Below are 18,731 nucleotides of genomic sequence, written 5' to 3'. Positions count from 1 at the left end.
GCTCTTTGCTTGTGAGGATTCCTGTTCTCTAGATGCCTTTTCTGTTCTCTCCAACTCTAAGATTCAGTGATTCCTCCAGGTTTACTGTGAATTGAACTTCTATCTGATTACCAAACCAAAGAATTTCTTCACATCAGTTGTAAAATTGGGTTTTATCAGGAATTATTGTACCGTATCCAGGACTTTTCCTTACAGAACAGAACACTGCAAGAAATGAGGGAGTGGAGGCAGGTATTTGTAGAATTGATTCACTCTCCTTTAAAACAGTGGGAAATCAAGCTAATTGTTTTCTTTTGGATGAATTTCTTTTTATTCTGTTAGTCTTTACATACTTGATAGAATATTTGGTGGACTCAAGTGGGTGACATGTCCTTGATTTTCCAAACTTCTCTACTCCACAGAAAATGTTTCTGCACAGAAGCCGTCTACACACACAGCATACACTTTCTTTCCAGTAACTTCACAAACACCTACAATGAAGCAACAAAGGGAAAAACTGACATTTACAGATGACTCAGGTATAGTACTATGAGAACAAGAAAAGGTGTGTATATAATTGGCTTTTAGGCATCATTACCATCAATTTTACCTTACAATAATGAAGGTAGCTTCATGGAATGGTTGAAAGCTCTATGGGAAGAACAAAGGGGGTCAGTAGGATAGAGAGAGACAATGGAAGCAATGAATTTAGACCACTCCTTTCCTAGACAAACTTTGTGTGTGTGTGTGTGTGTGTGTGTGGTTTTTTTTTTTTTTTTAGTGAGGCAATTGGGGTTAAGTGACTTGCCCAGGGTCACACAGCTAGTAAGTGTTAAGTGTCTGAGGCTGGATTTGAACTCATGTACTCCTGACTCCAGGGCCGGTGCTCTATCCACTGCTCCATCTAGCTGCCCCCCTAGACAAACTTAAAAGGAGTGGTCTAAATGGTTGAAAGCTCTATGGGAAGAACAAAGGGGTCAGTAGGATAGAGAGAGACAATGGAAGCAATGAATTTAGACCTTCTATTCTATTCACATCTTATTGAATGGATCTGGAAAAAAATGAAATTATGCTGGTAGTCAATTATAAAATTCTGTTATCTAATCTCAATTGAGTCTTCATTGTAACAAGGTAGACATTATAGTCCTCCCTAATCAACTTACTATCCCAGTTTCTAAAGTGAGAGAATGTTCCAAATATTCTCATTGACCCTTGAGCCTCCCACAACATGCTTCCTACCATCCTCTTAGATAAGGGTGGTACCTATAATATCCCAAGCATCTCCCATCATCTCCAACTTCACTTCAATCTTGGATGAAGAAATGGTCTTTCTCCTTGACAAGGCTAACCCCTCTACATGCACCTTTGATCCTATCCCCTCCATTCTCCAGAAGATTATCCCCATTTTACTCCCCACTCTTGTTTATCTTAAATATCTGACAATATATTGAGTCCTTCTCTGCTGCCTACAAACTTGCCTGTGCCTTTTCTATTCTTACAAAACCCTCCCCTGCTCCTACCATCCCTGTTAGCTATGGGCCTTTATTTGCAATCTCCTTCTTTTTTTTTCAACTCCTCCATTTCTTCTCTTTTCATTTTCTTTTCAGTTCTCTGCAATTTGGCTTCCAATCTAACCTCATCATTCCACTGACCCTCTTCAAAGTTAACAGGGATCTCTTAGCTACCAAATCTAATAGCCTTTTCTCAATGCTCAGTCTTCTTGACTTCTCTGCAGGCCATCATCCTCTCTCCATACATGTTCTTTCCTCTTCAGGTTTTTGTGGTACCACCCTCTCATGGTTCCCCCTTCTTTCTGTCTAATTGCTGCTTTTCAGTCTACATTGTTGTTTGTTCATCCATGTCACACACAATGACCATTAGTGTCCTTGACTCCATCCTGATTCCCCTTCTCTTTTTCTTCCATACTATTTCTCTGTGAAATCTCAGTGAGTCCCTATAGCTTCAATTATCATATCAATTCAGATGATTCCAACCATATCCTCTCTCTTGATCTACAGTCATGTATGACCACTTGCTTCTTGGACTTCTCAAAATGGATGTCCCATAGGCACCTCAAACTCAACATGCCCAAATCAGAACACATTATATTTTCCTCTAGACCTTCCTGTCTTTCAAATTTTCCTATTCCTTTTGAAAGCACCATCCTTTCAGTAATTCCTATTCTCACAACTTTAGTGTTATCCTCAACTCCTCACCGGAATTCATCTTCACATATACAATCTGTCTTAAAATCTTGTCATATCTACTTTTCCACCTTCTTGTGTATATCCTTTCTCCCCATTCATATAAATGCAATCCTAATTTAGGAACTTATCACCTCTGTGATGAATTAAAAACCCAAGAAACAGAGTTTCTGTGTAATTAATAATCAATTTATTAATTAGGTTAGTTAATAGTCAATAAATTGATGGTCAGAGGTCTCTCTTGGTAACCAAAGACAAAACCATGGAGACACTGAATGCTTTAAACACCTTTGGAAAAGGGGTGCCCCTGAAAGGTAAAAATCAACCCTCATTGATGAATAGTTAATGAGAGGGTGGGTTAGGAGTATTCAGCTCCTCCTGCTGAGAATGAGGCTTGATCAGGAGATTCTGCTGCCTCCCACAATCTGGAATCCAATCCCATCCAGACCACTCTGGTGTTTTTCTCCTTCATGAACTGGATCACCCTAAATTCAAATGGAGAGGTGCAAGGACATGGGCTTATTCCCTTATGGCAAGAATCCACCTAGATTAGATCCTGTTTAAACTCCAAACAGAAGCAAGGTCTCCTAGTTGTCTAGGCCCAAGATCTAGGAGCATGAACCCCTTGAATTAGGACAATCTCCTCTATTGGCCATGCCCTTCAGGGTTTGGCTGGTTGACCTACAGGGACTGGTCCCTTAGTGAGAAAATAAAAAGGCTGAATCCTAATTAATAATGGGTCATTAATATCATAGAAAGTAATAATTTCTCTCACCTCTTGCTTAAGTTACTTTAATAGTCTTCTATTGGTCTCCCAGCCTCAAATCTCTCTCTACTCCAACCCGTCCTCCACTTAGCCTGCAACAATGATTTTCCTTAAGATCTTTTCTAGGTCTTAACACATCTCTCTCCTACTAAATGAACTCCGGTGGTGCTTTACTTCCAGGAATAAGCAGAAATCCCAAATCTGGCATTTAAAGTTCTTCATAACTTGACAGCTTCCTACATTTCTATCCTTCTTATGCCTTGCTCCCATTCACACACTACAACTTAGGTGTATTGTTCTACTTGTCATTCTTGGAACATGACATTCCACCTCTATTTTTTTTCCTTTCACATCTGGTCCAGGCCTAGAATTCTGTCTCTCTACCACCACCACCCACCTTTTCATTTTCCTGGATTCTACAAGACTCAGCAAAAATCCTATTATAAGATGTGTATGTATCTGTGCAAGATATGTATGTCCACATGGGTTGCCTAACTGTATAGAGACTATTTTGTGGGGGGTATGGATGGATATAATCTGACTACTTCTGGAGAAAGGAGAACCCAGAAGAGTACCTGAACTGACACTGGCTTGCTATTTTGGGCATAAAGGAGATGAGACAGGGAGGCCCCAGGAGTGCTGTGAGATCAGATATTCTTTTGTCCAGTCTTTGAAAGGGGTAATATATAAGAATCAGATCCCTCCCACCCCCTAAACATTGTTGGTCTGGGAGTTTGATTTTGGAAGAGTTGAAACAAAAGCTGATTTCATAGTAATTCTTAAGGGGGAAACATACCCCAAGTTTACACTGACCAAATTGGCCCCTTCTCACTGAATGCATCTACACAAAAGATCATCACAAATAATGAATAACAAGTAACCCATTTTCCCAAGCATATAACCAACAGAATTCAAAGTCATAGAAATTAGAATAGATTAGAAAGTGCGCCACTGTGAATGAATGAGCTCTTTAGCTGGGAGTGAGATGAGCTCTCAGCTCAACCAAAACAGGAGTTCCAATCTCACTCAAAGGTAAGTGCCTCTTGTTCATAAGGTAGGAAACATGGAAATTAGAGCCAATCTCTGCTACACATCTGCATCGTCCAAAATCCTCCTTGGGGTATCTTCTCCCATAGAGTGTCTGGGACCATATACATCTCTCTTCCCATGGAGATTTGGCACCAACTCTATCCCTCACCCTGGTCCACATCACCTCTGTATTCTCTCCACCAATTAGATGTCATGTCTCCTTTTACATGCAGCCAGAAAGAAGCACAAGGCTGACCCTTTCCTACCAGGATAGAAGACTGGCTGATACTGTGCCCATATTATAGGCCTTTCCTAATTTACCACCTGCTAGTGTTTTCTTCTGCTCAGATTACTTCCCATCTATTCTTCATTGTAGGAAAGTGCATTATTTATGACTTTTCTCTCACGTCAGAATGTAAGCTCATTGAAGGCAGGGATTGTTTTACCTTTCTTTGTACTTACCACTCCTTAATACAGTGCCTAGGGCAGAGTAAGTTCTTCATAAATGTTTGTTGACTGTCCTTAAAGGGACTAAGAGAAGATCTAATATAATCTCCAGCGATTTTAGGATTGATTCATCCTCCTTCAAAACAGAGGAGAATTGTTCTTAATGTTGTTTTTCCATAAATCTCATTTCCTTCAGTTTCATATAAAATGCTTTCTGAATCTAAACAAGTAGCATCTCTTTATTTTCCCAAACCCTGTTGGTCACAGGACCTATTTTTACAAACCAACTATACCTAAACATAAAACTATCCCTTCTTTAATTTAATGTACCACCAGCTCTAGAACTATTTTTCAAAACCTCTATTTGCATTGTAAATTGTGTCCCTATATGGCAGCTATATCTTTCTTCCGGGTTCCAGGAGACAAACCCTGAGAGGTTGGGTGATTATTTTTCTAGTATTATACTTCACAATCCCAAAACAGTGGTATCCCTTCCCAATGATTACCAGTTTATATCAATTAGCCAGTTACATGAAATTAGCTTTTAGTTAGGGGTATTTTACAAAAGCAATACAGTAAGAACTGTTGGTACAAAGCACCCTCCTAAATGTTTGTGACTCCCACAAATACAGATAGAGTCCAGAGGAAAGGGGCTTCAAGCTTATAGAGCTCATGATGTAAATAAATAAACTCACAGCTCCTAAAAGTGCATTTATTGAAAGTCTCCCCCCCCCCCCCCCCCCCCCCCCCGCTTTATGGGACATGCCAAAGTATTCTCTAATAAAGGCATAGTTCTCTGTTGAACAGAGTCCTGAATCTGTCTTTCCTCTGAATTTCTTGTCCTCAGCTTCCAATGCAGACACTGCCCCCAATCACTAACCTTCCAGACTTTTTGAAATTCCCCACAGGGTGTGACTGAGTCTCCTCAGCCAGTCTCAATATACTTACTAAGCAGCTTCATAAGCTTCCAAGGCACTCTTCTTCCTTCCCCATTCAATTAACCAGCCTGTTTACACTTAGATTAATGCCACTGATTTATTGAGCAATTCAATAATCTGGGTATTCTTCAGACCTAGCTCCTAATGTTGATGGATTGATTCAATCCAGAAGTCTGGGCACTCTGCAATTAAGGAGCACCCCACTTATATTTACAAAGGTCAGAAAACTAATAGCTACCAGTTATATACTGTTTAAAGGTTTGAAAACCATTTTACAGATATTATCTCCTCTTAGCTTCACAACAATTTGGGGAGTTGGGTGCTATTATTATCCCCATTTGGTAGATGAGGAAAGTAAGTTTAATAATAACTAGAATGTATGTAAAGTCTACCATGTGCACATTAACTGCTTTACAAATTTAATCTCATTTGATCCTCATAACAACCCTGGAAGATAGGTGTTCTTATTAGCCCCACTTTACGATTGAGGAAACTGAGACATCTAACAGATGTTAAATGACTTGCTGAGGGTGATTCATCCTGCAAATGTTTCTGAGGCTATATTTGAACTCAAGACTTCCTGCCTCCAGGTGTAGGACTCTATCCACTGTCCACCAAGCTGCCTACATAGGTGCTAATTATAGAATGTTCATCTATTGTGAGAGCAGAAGGTCCCTTTAAAAATTATAAAACTAATGGCCTTTAAACATCATTACAAGACATTTATTAATTAAGCACCTATGGCTTTGGGGGCAGCTTCTTGGAATTTGGACTACCTGAGGAAGGACAGCTATTTTCTTTCTCAGATGATCCCAAAATAGAGGTTAAGTGTCTCACTGCTCATTCTCATGATATCTTTCCTCATATTCAGAGTATGCTGAGTTATTTATTTATTTTCTGTTTCCCAAATCTGGGGATTTCTTGAGACTTGTCTTGAAATTATGAGCTGAGCAGGAAATGAATGTACTGAAGATTTGACTTTGACCAGGAGGAAGAATCATGGGAGAAATGGAGGAGATATTATGGAGAGGAGGAAGGGAGCCCTAGAATTGACTCACCCTACTTCCAAAAGAGAGAAGATTGTGTTGATACTCTTTTGATCGATCTCTTTTCATTTCCATCCTGAAAAATCCTATTAACTCTTCTTGGACATAATTGGGAAGCATGTTCTAATTTTCTCCCCCTCTCTTTTGTAGAGTACATGTTTCCACAGTGGGAACAGAGGAGGCTACACACATGTACCTTTCCTTGTATATACCACACTCACAAAGTCACCAAAGGAAATCTTCTCATAATCCACCAAATTTTACAATGTCTTCAAATATGGTGTTTCTGGAAACCCAGTGTAGACAAGAGAAAGTTTGACCTCTGCTGTGTGTCTCTTTACTCCTGGGCACACATGGAAATGGAGTTGCAGCAGATCTCTACCCGCTATGCAAGCTTGCCTTCCAAGTAGAATATCAGTTTTAATTTCTAATATAAAATGTTTCATTTCTTAATATTTCTAAATATGTTTAGATAACCCATATAAACAAAAGCTCTTTGGAGTCCTCAATAATGTCAAGGCAGGGATTTAGATTACTGGGCATATATACCCAGTATAGTTCAAAGAACACTACACTAGGAGTATCTGGGTTTTCATTCTGGCTCTGCTCCTAACAATTTATGTGATTTGGGATAATTCAATTATATTCTCTGGGCTTAAGGTTTTTCAAACTATAAAAAAAAAGATTCAATTACATGGGATCTAAAATCCTAGGATTTAAAACCTGAAGGACCTTAGAGAACATCTAATCCAACTGCTCATTTAAAAGATGAGCAAGCGAAAGCACTGAGTCACGCAGGTATTAAGTGTCAGAACAGGTATTCAATCCCAGACCTGCTATGCTAAATCCAGTGATTTCCTACCACACCTTAAAAGAGATAGCTTACAACAGTACCTGGCAACCTGACATTCTCTTTCTCATGAGAGAAATGTCTCTGAAGAATCTAGGACCCTTATACATGCACAGATAAAGAAAAGACAATGAAGGAGAAAGAGGTCTCCAGCAAGCTCATTATTTCCCTCTGAGTGGCTGAATCTTCCTTTTTTTTTCCTTCTATGTCACCATCATACCATAAGAGATCACCCCAACAATCAATCCACAAATATTTATTGAGAACCTATGATGCGTCACTCACTGTCGTAGGGACTGAAAATACAAGTACAAAGAGTGAAACAATTCCTAATTGGATTGAGCTTATGTTTTAAGGAGAAAATAACATGTATATGTAAAAAAATATATACAGTAAAAATATAAAGTTAATTAATAAAAATATACACAAAGGAGTTAAATATAAGGTAGTTTGGGTGAGAGCATATGAACACTTGGGGGATCTGGAAATGTTTCATGCAGAAGATGGTATCTGAGCTAAGTCTTAAATCAATAGCTCCCAAAATGGAGCCTGAGGACCCCTCAAGGGACTGAAAACCCTCCCAAAGGTCCTGCCAAGTCAAAACTATGTTCATGATAATGCTAAGTCATTATTTGCCAATAAAATATTTCCTCCATTTTTCAATTACATATCTGTGTGAGGTCAGATTTTCTTCATATCCTTTGACCAAAACAACATATTGCAAAAGACTGAATGAAAAAGCAGATGTGACAACCCAGCTGCCTCCTATTAAGCCAGATATTAAAGAGATTTGCAAAAAAGGGGAAAAAAAAGGCAAACAAGGCCACTATTCTCATTTTTTTGTATTGAAAAAATATGTTATGTAATGGCTTACATTGACTTATTATTTTAAGTGAATTAAAATATTGCTAATTTTATCAGTTTTAATTTCTAATATGAAATATTTGATTTTTAAATATCAGTAGATAACCTCTATAAACAAAAGCTCTTTGGGGTCCTCAACAATATTTGAGTATAAAAGGGTCCTAAGATCAAAATTTGAGATCCATTGTCTTAAAGGAAGAGTTGGACATTCTGAGGCAGGGGGAAGGAGAGATTCCTTTCCTCAGCATTCCAGACATGTCTGATAGCCAATGCAAAGGTATAGGGATGGAATATGAAGCATCACATGTCAGGAATAAATTGAAGGCTAATTTGGTAGGATCACAGTGTGGAGGAGGAAGAAGAATGTTCAATGATTCTAGAAAGACAAGTTGGGGCCAGGTTTCATAGGACTTTCAAAGCTAAAAAGAAGCATTTCTATTTTATCCTAAAGGTAACAGGGTTAGGTTGGGGAGTCACAAGGTCAGATTTTCACTTTAGGGAAATTATTTTGGGAGCAGTGTATACAGTGGACTTCAGCAGTGATAAACTTGAGGCAGGGAAACCAACTAGAAGGCTGTTGTGGTAATGTAGGCAAAAGATGATGAGTGCCTTCACTAAGATGGTAGCCATGTGAGTAGAAGAGATGGGTTTGGATGAGGGATACTCTGTGAAGGTAGAAATAGCAAGACTAAACCTAACTCCTATAAAGGCTAAGGTATCTACTATCCAGAAGGCTGTGTTTGAAGCACAAATCTCCTTTTTGAGGAACCTCAAATTCTCTTCCCTTTGTTCTATTATCACCAGTTTGTGGTAATTATGACTCATGACTGACCAAAGATTAAGCTCTATCTTGGAGCAGTAGGAGGTGAGGCTTCCTCTGACGACCCATTGGATCAGCATGAGGTTCCTAGGAGGCTGCTGATGAAGAATATGGGAAATAGATACTCCCCTTGAAGGAGAAATCTGGTTAATATGGAGATTTGTAACTCTAGAAGACCCTATGAGACCTAAGCTAATTCTGCCTGGGTTTTAGCTGGATCCATCCTAAATCTAGGCTGCTCCCTGTGAGGATATGGGGAGAACAATGAGGAAACTTCTAGAATCTACCTTCTGATGTCAGAGAAGGGGAAGAGAAAAGATAGGCATGCCCAGCCTGAGAATAAAAGAGTTTGGAAGGAACTGGGGAAAATCTGAAGAAAGCAAAATCAGACAAGAGAGAGGCAAATTTAGGGATTAGACGGCCCAGTTCCCTGGATAATGATATGTTAGATAATCTAATTAGGCAGATGGAAAAAATAGACATAGAAAAAAAACCAGCATCTGCCAAGAGCTTAAAGAGGAAAACTGAGTCAAAGAATCAGCACACTGTGGAGGAAAGAATACTGGATTTGGACTCAAATCATCTGAGTTAGATCTAGGCTCTTCAACTCACTTCTGAAATAAATTTGGGTGTCACCTTTCTAGGCCTCAGTTTCCCCACTAGTAAATATGAATTACTTGAAACAGATGCCTTCTAGGTTGCCTTGTTTCTCTGGATCCTAGATCCTATTCATAAGGGAAAGAAGATGCCTCAAGATGGAGGAAAATGATTTTCCATTCCTCATTCCGGCCAAGCTAAAAAGAGTATTCTCAACACGTTGGTTTGGAACAGTAAGGGAGACCTAAAGCCAGGCAGTACAGAATCCTCTTCACTCTCAATGAGCTGTCTAATGGAAGCTCTTGAATCCTAGACCATAATAGCCTATTAAAGGCACTATTCTGCCAACCAAGGAAGGGAAGGGTGACATTTGAGCCATCTGCTGGCTGGCACCTGCCCTATCCATGCTGTTCCCTGATATGAGTGAGAACAAAGTCCTGGGCTCTGGGTTTCTTGTGCCCAACTGTGCATTTGATGATATTTCAGGAAGATAGTGAATGTCTAACCTGGGGCACAGGGCCACCTTCAATCCTGGTCTGAATTCTATAGATAGTTGTTACACAACTCTAAGGTCTTTTACTAGAATAATGGCCCAGAACCATGGCTCTTGGCTTAAAGAAACCAGACCAACATCTCAGGGGCTTCTTTCTCATAGTCGTCTCTTTGGCTCATGCCCAAACAAGGGCTAAAGCCTATAAACAGAACTTGTCTCATGTCTCCCTTAGGGCTTCACATTCCTTCTTTAAGCCATTCAACAGAGAACAGAATTGTCGAAGGCATGTAAAGATTAGAGAGTCGACCAGTATCCTTTTCCCTTTAGCAATTCATTTCCAAATTCTTGTGGGTATTGACTCACTATTAGCCATTTTTCCTGCCCTTTCCAATAGAAAACTCATTCTTGGTAGAAGCAAAAGAAAAAGTAAAAACAAAAAGTAAGCATCTTGCCTCTTCTCTGCCTTAAGTTATTATTTTAGCAGCATTCTTCATTGATCCCCCTCTTTTCCCCAAAATAACTTTTTTTTTTAATGTATGAGGTATTTTATTTTTTCCGTTACATGTAAAGATAGTTCTCAACTTTTGTTTATACATGCTTTACAATTTCAGATTTTTCTCCCTCCCTCCCCTCCCTCCCCCCTCCCCTAGACAGCCGGTAATCTGATATAGGTTATATCTATATATCTCTATACATATACATATACATATATATATATATACAAACACATATATATACACATAATAACATTAATCCTATTTCTGCATTAATCCTGTTACAAGAGAAAGAATCAGAGCAGTGATGCAAAACCTCAAAATAGAAAAAAAAAAACAAACAACAGCACCCAAAACAAAAGAAATAATATGGTTCAATCAGCATCTATACTCCACAGTTCTTTCTTTCTTTTTTTTTCTTGGATTTGGAGATCCTCTTCTATCATGAGTTCCCTGGAACTCTTCTGTACCATTGCATTGGTGAGAAGAATATAGTCCGTCACAGTAGGTCAACACTCAATGTTGATGATACTGTGTACAATGTTCTTCTGGTTCTGCTCATCTCACTCATCATCAGCTCACGTAAGACCCTCCAGGTTTCTCTGAACTCTTCCTGCTCATCATTTCTTACAGCACAATAGTATTCCATTGTATTCATATAGCACAACTTGTCCAGCCATTCCCCAATTGATGGGCACCCCCTCAACTTCCAATTCCTTGCTACCACGTAAAGAGCAGCTATAAATATTTTTGTACATGTGGGTCCCTTTCCCCCTTCCATGCCAAAATAACTTTTAAAAGCCCTTTCTAATAGCCTTGGGTTTCCTCAAGTGAAGGATTTCAACATACATATTGATGTTCCTTCAAATGCAATAACTTCCCAGTTCTTCAGTCTACATATTCACCATGATCTATTCCTCCATAACTCCTCCTTAGCTACTTACAGAGGTAGTCATAACCTTGATCTTACCATCACCAAGTATTCCACTTCCTTATTTGTTTTTTTGTTTTTGTTTTTTCCAGGGCAATGAGGGTTAAGTGACTTGCCCAGAGTCACATAGCTAGTAAGTATCAAGTGTTTGAGACTGGATTTGAACTCAGGTCCTCTTGAATCCAGGGCTGGTGCTTTATCCACCATGCCACCTAGCTGCCCCCTCCACTTCCTTATTTATAAACTCCTAACCTCTTTTATCTAACAATAGTCTTTCATCATTCTATCTTCCCCTTTTCCTTACAACCCATATCTGTGTTCTTTGTCCTCACTGAGACCTCCTCTCCACCGCTCAGTGCCTTTCCAGGCTGTCATCTATACACTGGCTACACTCTCCTGCCTTCCCCCAACTTGACCCTTTGGTGAATCAGTTCAATTCTAAATTCAGTTCTTGAGGGGGCAACTAGGTGGTGCAGAAGATAAAGCACTGGCCCTGGATTCAGGAGGATCTGAGTTCAAATCCAGCCTCGGACACTTGACACTTACTAGCAGTGTGACCCTGGGCAAGTCACTTAACCCTCATTGCCCCTTAAAAAAAAATTCAGTTCTTGGATCCCCTTGTCCTATTACGGATCACATCTCGCTGAATCCCAACTCCTCAGCTTCCTTCACTGATATTCATATGGTGAATGGAAAATCATAGAACTGTGCAGATTGAGACCACTACAGATTTATGCTACATATCTCAACTGGGCATCACTTCAGCAAGATAATCCTTTATACTTCCCTAATAAATTCACTAAACCACTCACAAGACCTACCATTCCAAATGTTGTGATCTCTCCTCAAGCCTCCTATACCCCCTCCTCTCACATTAAGATCCGAAGGCCTTACTTCATACTTTACAAACATTTTTTAAGAGGACATTTATTGCACGCTCCCAATTCTCCCACACACACTTCTCAGATCATTCAGACAATTCCCGCCCCCTTTCTCCTCCTTAGCCTCCATTTCATGTAAAGAAACGACCCTGCTTTTATCAAGGCAAATCCCTCTTCTTGATCTTTTACCTTGAAACTCCTCCACCATATTGACGCCATTATTTTCCTCACTCTTTCATCTAAAACCTCTCCCTCTCAATTAGCCCTATCTTTGCTGCCTAAAAATATTTCCATGTTGAAAAGAAGGAAGGAAAGAAAGAAGGAAGGAAAACGTACTTGATGCTACTATCCCTGCTAGCTTATTGTCTTATATTTCTCATATCCATCATAGCTAAACCCCTTGAGAAAGCTGTCTACACTAAAGTCCTCTACTTTCTCTCTTCTTCTTCTTCTCTTCTAAACCCTCTGTAATCTGACAGCAGTGAAATAGTGCAGTGTTGGGCCTCTAGTCAGGAAGACTCATATTCCTGAGTTCAAATTTGGCCTCAGACACTTACTATATGTGTGACACTAGGCAAGTAATTTAATACTATTTGCCTCAATTCTTCAACTCACTGTCAAATGTACTGGAAAAGAAAATGGCAAACCACTCCAGTATCTCTGCCAAGAAAACTCCAACTGTTGGAGAGTCATTTCAGTCAGGTCCCACTCTCTGTGACCCCATTTGGGGTTTTCTTGGTAAAGATACTGGAGTGGCTTGCCATTCCCTTCTAGAACTTGTTTTACAAATGAAGAAACTGGGGTGAACAGGGTCAAGTGACTTTCCCAGGATCACACAGCTAAAAATGTCTGAGGCCAGATTTGAACTTATGAAGATGAGTTTTCCTGACTCCAAACCCAGTGCTCTATCCTAGCTGCCACCTAACTGCCCCTAGGAGTACTATATCAATATCAATTTTTCTCCTGCTCTACTAATTCAGTAACTTTGTCTAAAAACATAAATGAGGTTGTAACATCTAGTATAACCAGTTCTAAATGAAACTTTACAGATCCTTTGTAATCACTGCTTACTTGTCTAGATCTTCACTAATTGTTCCTCTAATAAATTATCCAAGAATTTTGTCATGAATCAGGCAATTTTATTTGCCTCAAGCTTGCAAACCTCAGTTTCTTTCTTTGTTTTTATTCTTTTTTAAGCATATACAATGGATAGTCATTCTGGTTTGGGATATTTATGATGTAAGAATCAATGTCTTTTCTAGAGTTTGACAAATATGTAGATTTTCCAAAGGGGGAGAAATGCAGGTTTGTAAGCTTTAGCTTGAAAGAGATCCTAGAAAAAGGACTCTGAGGAGGATTATTTGGTGAATATTTGGTGGAAGGAGTAGTGTAGACAGAAGATACCTGCATTCATATCTGGCCTCTGATGCTTAATAGCTATGTGACCATGAGAACAATAGCACTTGACCTCTCAGAGGTCTGCATCCTCAACCATAAAATGAGGTTAATAATGCCTGAAATAGGGGCAGCTAGGTGGCTCAGTGGATAAAGCACTGGCCCTGGATTCAGTAGTACCTGAGTTCAAATCCGGCCTCAGACACTTGACACTTACTAGCTGTGTGACCCTGGGCAAGTCACTTAACTCCCATTTCCCAGCAAAAAAAAAAAACAAAAACCAAAAAATAATGCCTGAAATAATATATCAGAAGAATTCTATGGAGATCAAATAGGATAGATAGATAGATAGATAGATAGATAGATAGATAGATAGATAGATAGATAGATAGATAGATAAGATCGATAGGGACATGGACATGGGCGTGGACATACACATAGGCATAAATATTGATATATGTATATATATATGTGTGTGTGTGTATATATAAATATATAGGGGGTTTTAAGTGCTTTGCAAGCCTATCACTATTGTTCTTTTATTAAGGAGCTATCATTGAATAGGGCAGCTAGGTGATTCATCTTCCTGAGCTCAAATCTCGCCTCAGACACTTACTAGCTGTGTGACCTGGGGCAAATCACTTAACCCTCAGTTTCTCCATTTATAAAATGAGCTAAAGAAGGAAATGTCAAAACACTCCAGTATCTTTGTCCAAAAAAAAACCCCAACAAAACCCAAATGGGATTAAAAAGGGTCAGTCACAACTAGAAATGAGTAAACAACAATCATCAAATGAAAATGTGCTTTTAAAAATGTGTCATTTTATTTTTAATTTATGAAATAAAACAAGCATTTCCATAACATAGTAGAATAACAAAAAGATTATTACACATGAAACTGCAAATCTATTATGTACAACTTGCTATTCCTTTAAAATCTATAATAAAGTTATCATGTAAATTTCTTTTTTTTCTTTTCTCCTCCCCATTCCCACTCTAGAGATGGCTACCCTTTGACACAAATGTGTGCATGTGTGTGTGTGTGTGTGTATATACATATATATGTAAAATCATTTTATCCATACTTCTATTTCTCTGTTCTTTCTCTGGGGGCAGATAGCATCTTCCTTCATATGTCCTTTGTTGTTAATTTGGGTATTTGTAAAAGTCAGAATTATTTGGTCACTCAAAGTTGTTCTTAAAACAATACTCTTGTTACTGTATAAAACATCTTCTTGGTTCTTCTCATTTTACTCTTCATTATTTCCTGCAAGTCTATCCATATTTTTTCTAAAATCATCAAGTCCATTATTTCTTACAGAACAATAATATTCCATTATATTCATATCCCACAACTTCCTTCTGATGGTTCCATCCTCCAAGATCAGGATGCTTCTCTCCAAGCCCATTTATCTCTTCATCTTTGTCATGAACATGGATTTGTTTTTTCAAAAAAAAAATTATATCACACCCAGTACCTGCTTGACAAAAGAGAATCCTCTAAGAAGGATAGGAATGTAAGGGAAAGAAAAAAGCGAGGCTTCAGAATAGACCCTCTTCTTCAAAGTTTTCTGAAATTGAGTTGCATGTCTGGCAGATTTATCAAAGTGCCCTGTTCTTGATTCTCCCTTCTTGAATTTTGTACAGGGCATGTTTCTGCAGAGGATCCCTCTACAGCGAACCATGACTCAGTTCAATTTACTTCATTGGGAACAGAGGACTCCAGCCCTTCTGCCAGAAAAAGGGAAGAGCCTGTTACTGAACCCATTTCTCCTTTGGAACCAAGAAAAGGTTTGACTTATGTTATCATTATATTACCTTTTATCCATAGTTAACATGCAGACACAGTTTTAAGTATGTATCTGTCCATGACAAGGAGTTAGCTTTCTGGAGCAATTGAAAGATTTGTGAGAGGAACACAGAATTGGAGAAAACTCAGAAAAACAAAAACCACTTAAAAGGGAAGCCTTAGCAGTGCTTCTTAAACTGGTACATACATGTTTACTCTTCTTAGGGTCGTTGCTGCTTGGTCGATTCGTCATGCCCAACTTTTTGTGATCCGATATGGGGTTTTCTTGGCAGAGATACTGGAGTGCTTTGCCATTTCCTTCTCTAGCTCATTTGACAGATGGGGAAACTGAGGCAAACATGGTTAAGTGACTTGCCCAGGGTGATACACCTAGTAAGTGTCTGAAGCCAGAGTTGAACTCAGGAAGATAAATCTTCCTGACTCCAGGCCCAGCAATTTATACATTGTGCCACTCCATCTTTAACATTCTGTTAAATGTTTGTGGATCTACAATGGCAGCAGGCTTTTTATTTTCCTGACTTCCATTTCATATAGGCTATGGAGAGTGATGAACAAAAACTACCCATGTGAATCTTCTAGGCCAGATACCAACAAATGAAATAGGTGCTACATAAAGAACAAATATTATAGAAGCAACTTTCTACAAACCACCTGGACAGAAGGAAGAATTAGACAATGGGATCGGGAAACAGACCTAAATCTGGAACATACACTTAACACATTAGTGATGGGGGAATTTCAGGTATCTATACCTCTACTGGATCTTTCTTTGTCAAATTCAGAGTGGCTAAGAAGTTCTTGAAATCTCAATTATAATTGCATTCCTTAAAATATAGAGGAAATAATAAGAGAAATTAATTAAGAGTTGGCATGATAAGAACAAATCATTGTGGACCTGATCCTCTTTTCATGAAGGCATTATCAGCTGATGTAGAACTGATGGGAAGCAAGGGACTGTCCTGTTACAGATTCTTTGATAGAGAAAGCAGAGAGATGTTGAGCAGAAATGAACATGCACCCTGGAATTGAGCAAAATGGATTTCTAAGAGTTAAGAGAAAGAAGTGGGGGGCAGCTAGGTGGCGCAGTGGATAGAGCACCAGCCCTGGAGTCAGGAGTACCTGAGTTCAAATCTGGCCTCAGACTTAACGCTTACTAGCTGTGTGACCCTGGGCAAGTCACTTAACCCCAATTGCCTCACTAAAAAACAAACAAAAAAAAAAGAAGTCATCAAGAAGTGGGCAGTTAGGTGGCACAGTGGATAAAGCACTGGTCCTGGATACAGGAGGACCTCAGTTCAAATCCAGCCTCAGACACTTGACACTCACTAGCTGTGTGACCCTGGGCAAATCACTTAACCATCATTGCCCCATCCAAAAAAAAAGCAATTTTGTAAGAGAAAGAAGCATTCAGAAGGCTAAAAATTTATAGGGGAAGTTATCCTAAATGGGAAACTAAAGAATGAAATACTAAAAGCAAATAGAAGTGATTCAGATAAGGTTATACTCTTTTGATGTGTTTTTTTTTTTTAATGAGTTGTTAAACTTCAAAACTGCCTAGCATGATAGCATTAGCCCGTAATTCCTTCCACTGGATAGGCCGAAACTGGTGTATTGTTTGAACTTGGACATTTTGAGCTGTATTAGGGATAAAACCAATCCAGTGTCTATACCAAGTCCAACCCCACTATGTCATGCCGTCAGGAGCAGGAGGCCACCAGGCTGCCTAAGGAAAAACAAAGTGACGAGGATCAAAAATGGAGCAGTTCAAATCTCCCATGCCAATTAGCACTGTTGTAGGCCAGTGAGTGGCCACTGCCCTTCCAGCCTGGATGAAATATAGAGTCCAAACTGCCAAACAATCAGAAGAACTTTAAAACTGCCATTTTCAAATGTTCATGATACAAATATGACACTAGAGGTCACTCTAAAACTCTGGATAAGATGTACTCTATAGGCTGAAATGATGGCTCATGTGGATGAATACATGTGTGTTTTCATACCCCATTTCATCCACCTCATTTACGAGCCTACTTGATACAGGACAAAATTAATTTTGGTTATACCTTGATAGACCTTGTTGATTGCTTCTATGCATCATATAACATGTACATGTAATAGAATTTTTAAAGTAAGAAATAACCTTGAATTTATAGGATCGTAGGTTTTGAGCTTGTAGAGTCCTCTGGACCGGTGGTGTCAGACTCAGATAGAAACACAGAACACTAAATCAAACATTAGGATCCCTACAGGATGCATATTGACTTAGAAAACCAGATATTAATATAATTATTGTTGTGGTTTGGTTGTTTCAGTCATCCAATTCTTTATGGCCACATTTGGGTTTTTCTTTGTAGATATACTCGAGTGGTTTGCCATTTCCTGCTCCAGCTCATTTTACAGATGAGGAAACTGAGGCAAACAGAGTTGAAGTGACTTGCCATGGTCAAACAGCCAATAAGTGTTAGGAGATAGATTTGAACTCAGGAAGATAAGTCTTCCTGACTCCAGGCCCACCACTCTATCCACTGCACCAGAATGATCTATGTTCTGTTGTATTGTTATTTATTTTGTCAAATATTTACCAATTACATTTTATTCAGTTACTCAGCACTTCCATGTTTGATGGCTCTGCTATGCATCCCCACCCATTATACAAGTGAGTCAACAGAGGATCAGAGAAATAAAGTCACTTGCTCAAGATTATATAGCTAGGTAATGAGGAGAGACCTGGGACTAGAACCTGTCTTTTGGCTGACTCGAAGTCTCTACTTCTTGCCCTATGATTATGATGGTGGTGTTGAGAATGAACTGGATTGGTAAAACTTTCAGGAGGGGAAGAAGATGAGACAACCTTCAGCCCTTCTATTTCTCTTTCTCCAAGTCAAGGTATGTAGATGGATTCAGGCAATGGATTACTTTCTCTCTCTATCCCTGCCCTTCTCAGTGTTTGGTTGGAACAGAGAGCAATGATCCAAAGCCAGGCAGAGAAAGCTGCTTCTCATTCTCTGTTGATTATCTAATGGACTTCCCAGACCATAGCACTCCTTATGGGGAGATAAGTATTCTGTCAACCTAGAGAAGGGTGATCTGCTCACTGGCTCTGGCATGGGCATTGACCCCAGCCATGGTTTTTTCTGATATCAGTGAGAGAGAGAGCAGGCTCTCCATGTATGTAAATGCATCAGAT

General features: G+C 39.2%; 1 protein-coding gene across 1 annotated transcript in view; it reads left to right on the top strand.

Moving 5' to 3' along the window:
- The window catches only part of LOC122732127, a 36,220-nt gene that overhangs the window by 15,530 nt on the left and 1,959 nt on the right, over positions 1–18,731 (top strand). Inside the window, exons 8-10 of the mRNA XM_043972278.1 lie at positions 402–518; positions 15,382–15,525; positions 18,374–18,430. Of these exons, the coding sequence (XP_043828213.1) occupies positions 402–518; positions 15,382–15,525; positions 18,374–18,430 (318 nt within the window). The remainder of the gene's footprint in view (positions 1–401; positions 519–15,381; positions 15,526–18,373; positions 18,431–18,731) is intronic.

This window comes from Dromiciops gliroides, chromosome 6, assembly GCF_019393635.1.
Source record: "Dromiciops gliroides isolate mDroGli1 chromosome 6, mDroGli1.pri, whole genome shotgun sequence".
In the NCBI taxonomy this organism is placed as follows: Eukaryota; Metazoa; Chordata; class Mammalia; order Microbiotheria; family Microbiotheriidae; genus Dromiciops; species Dromiciops gliroides.
The sequence above is the reverse complement of the archived record's forward strand: the minus strand, read 5'-3'. Positions and strand labels throughout refer to the sequence as shown.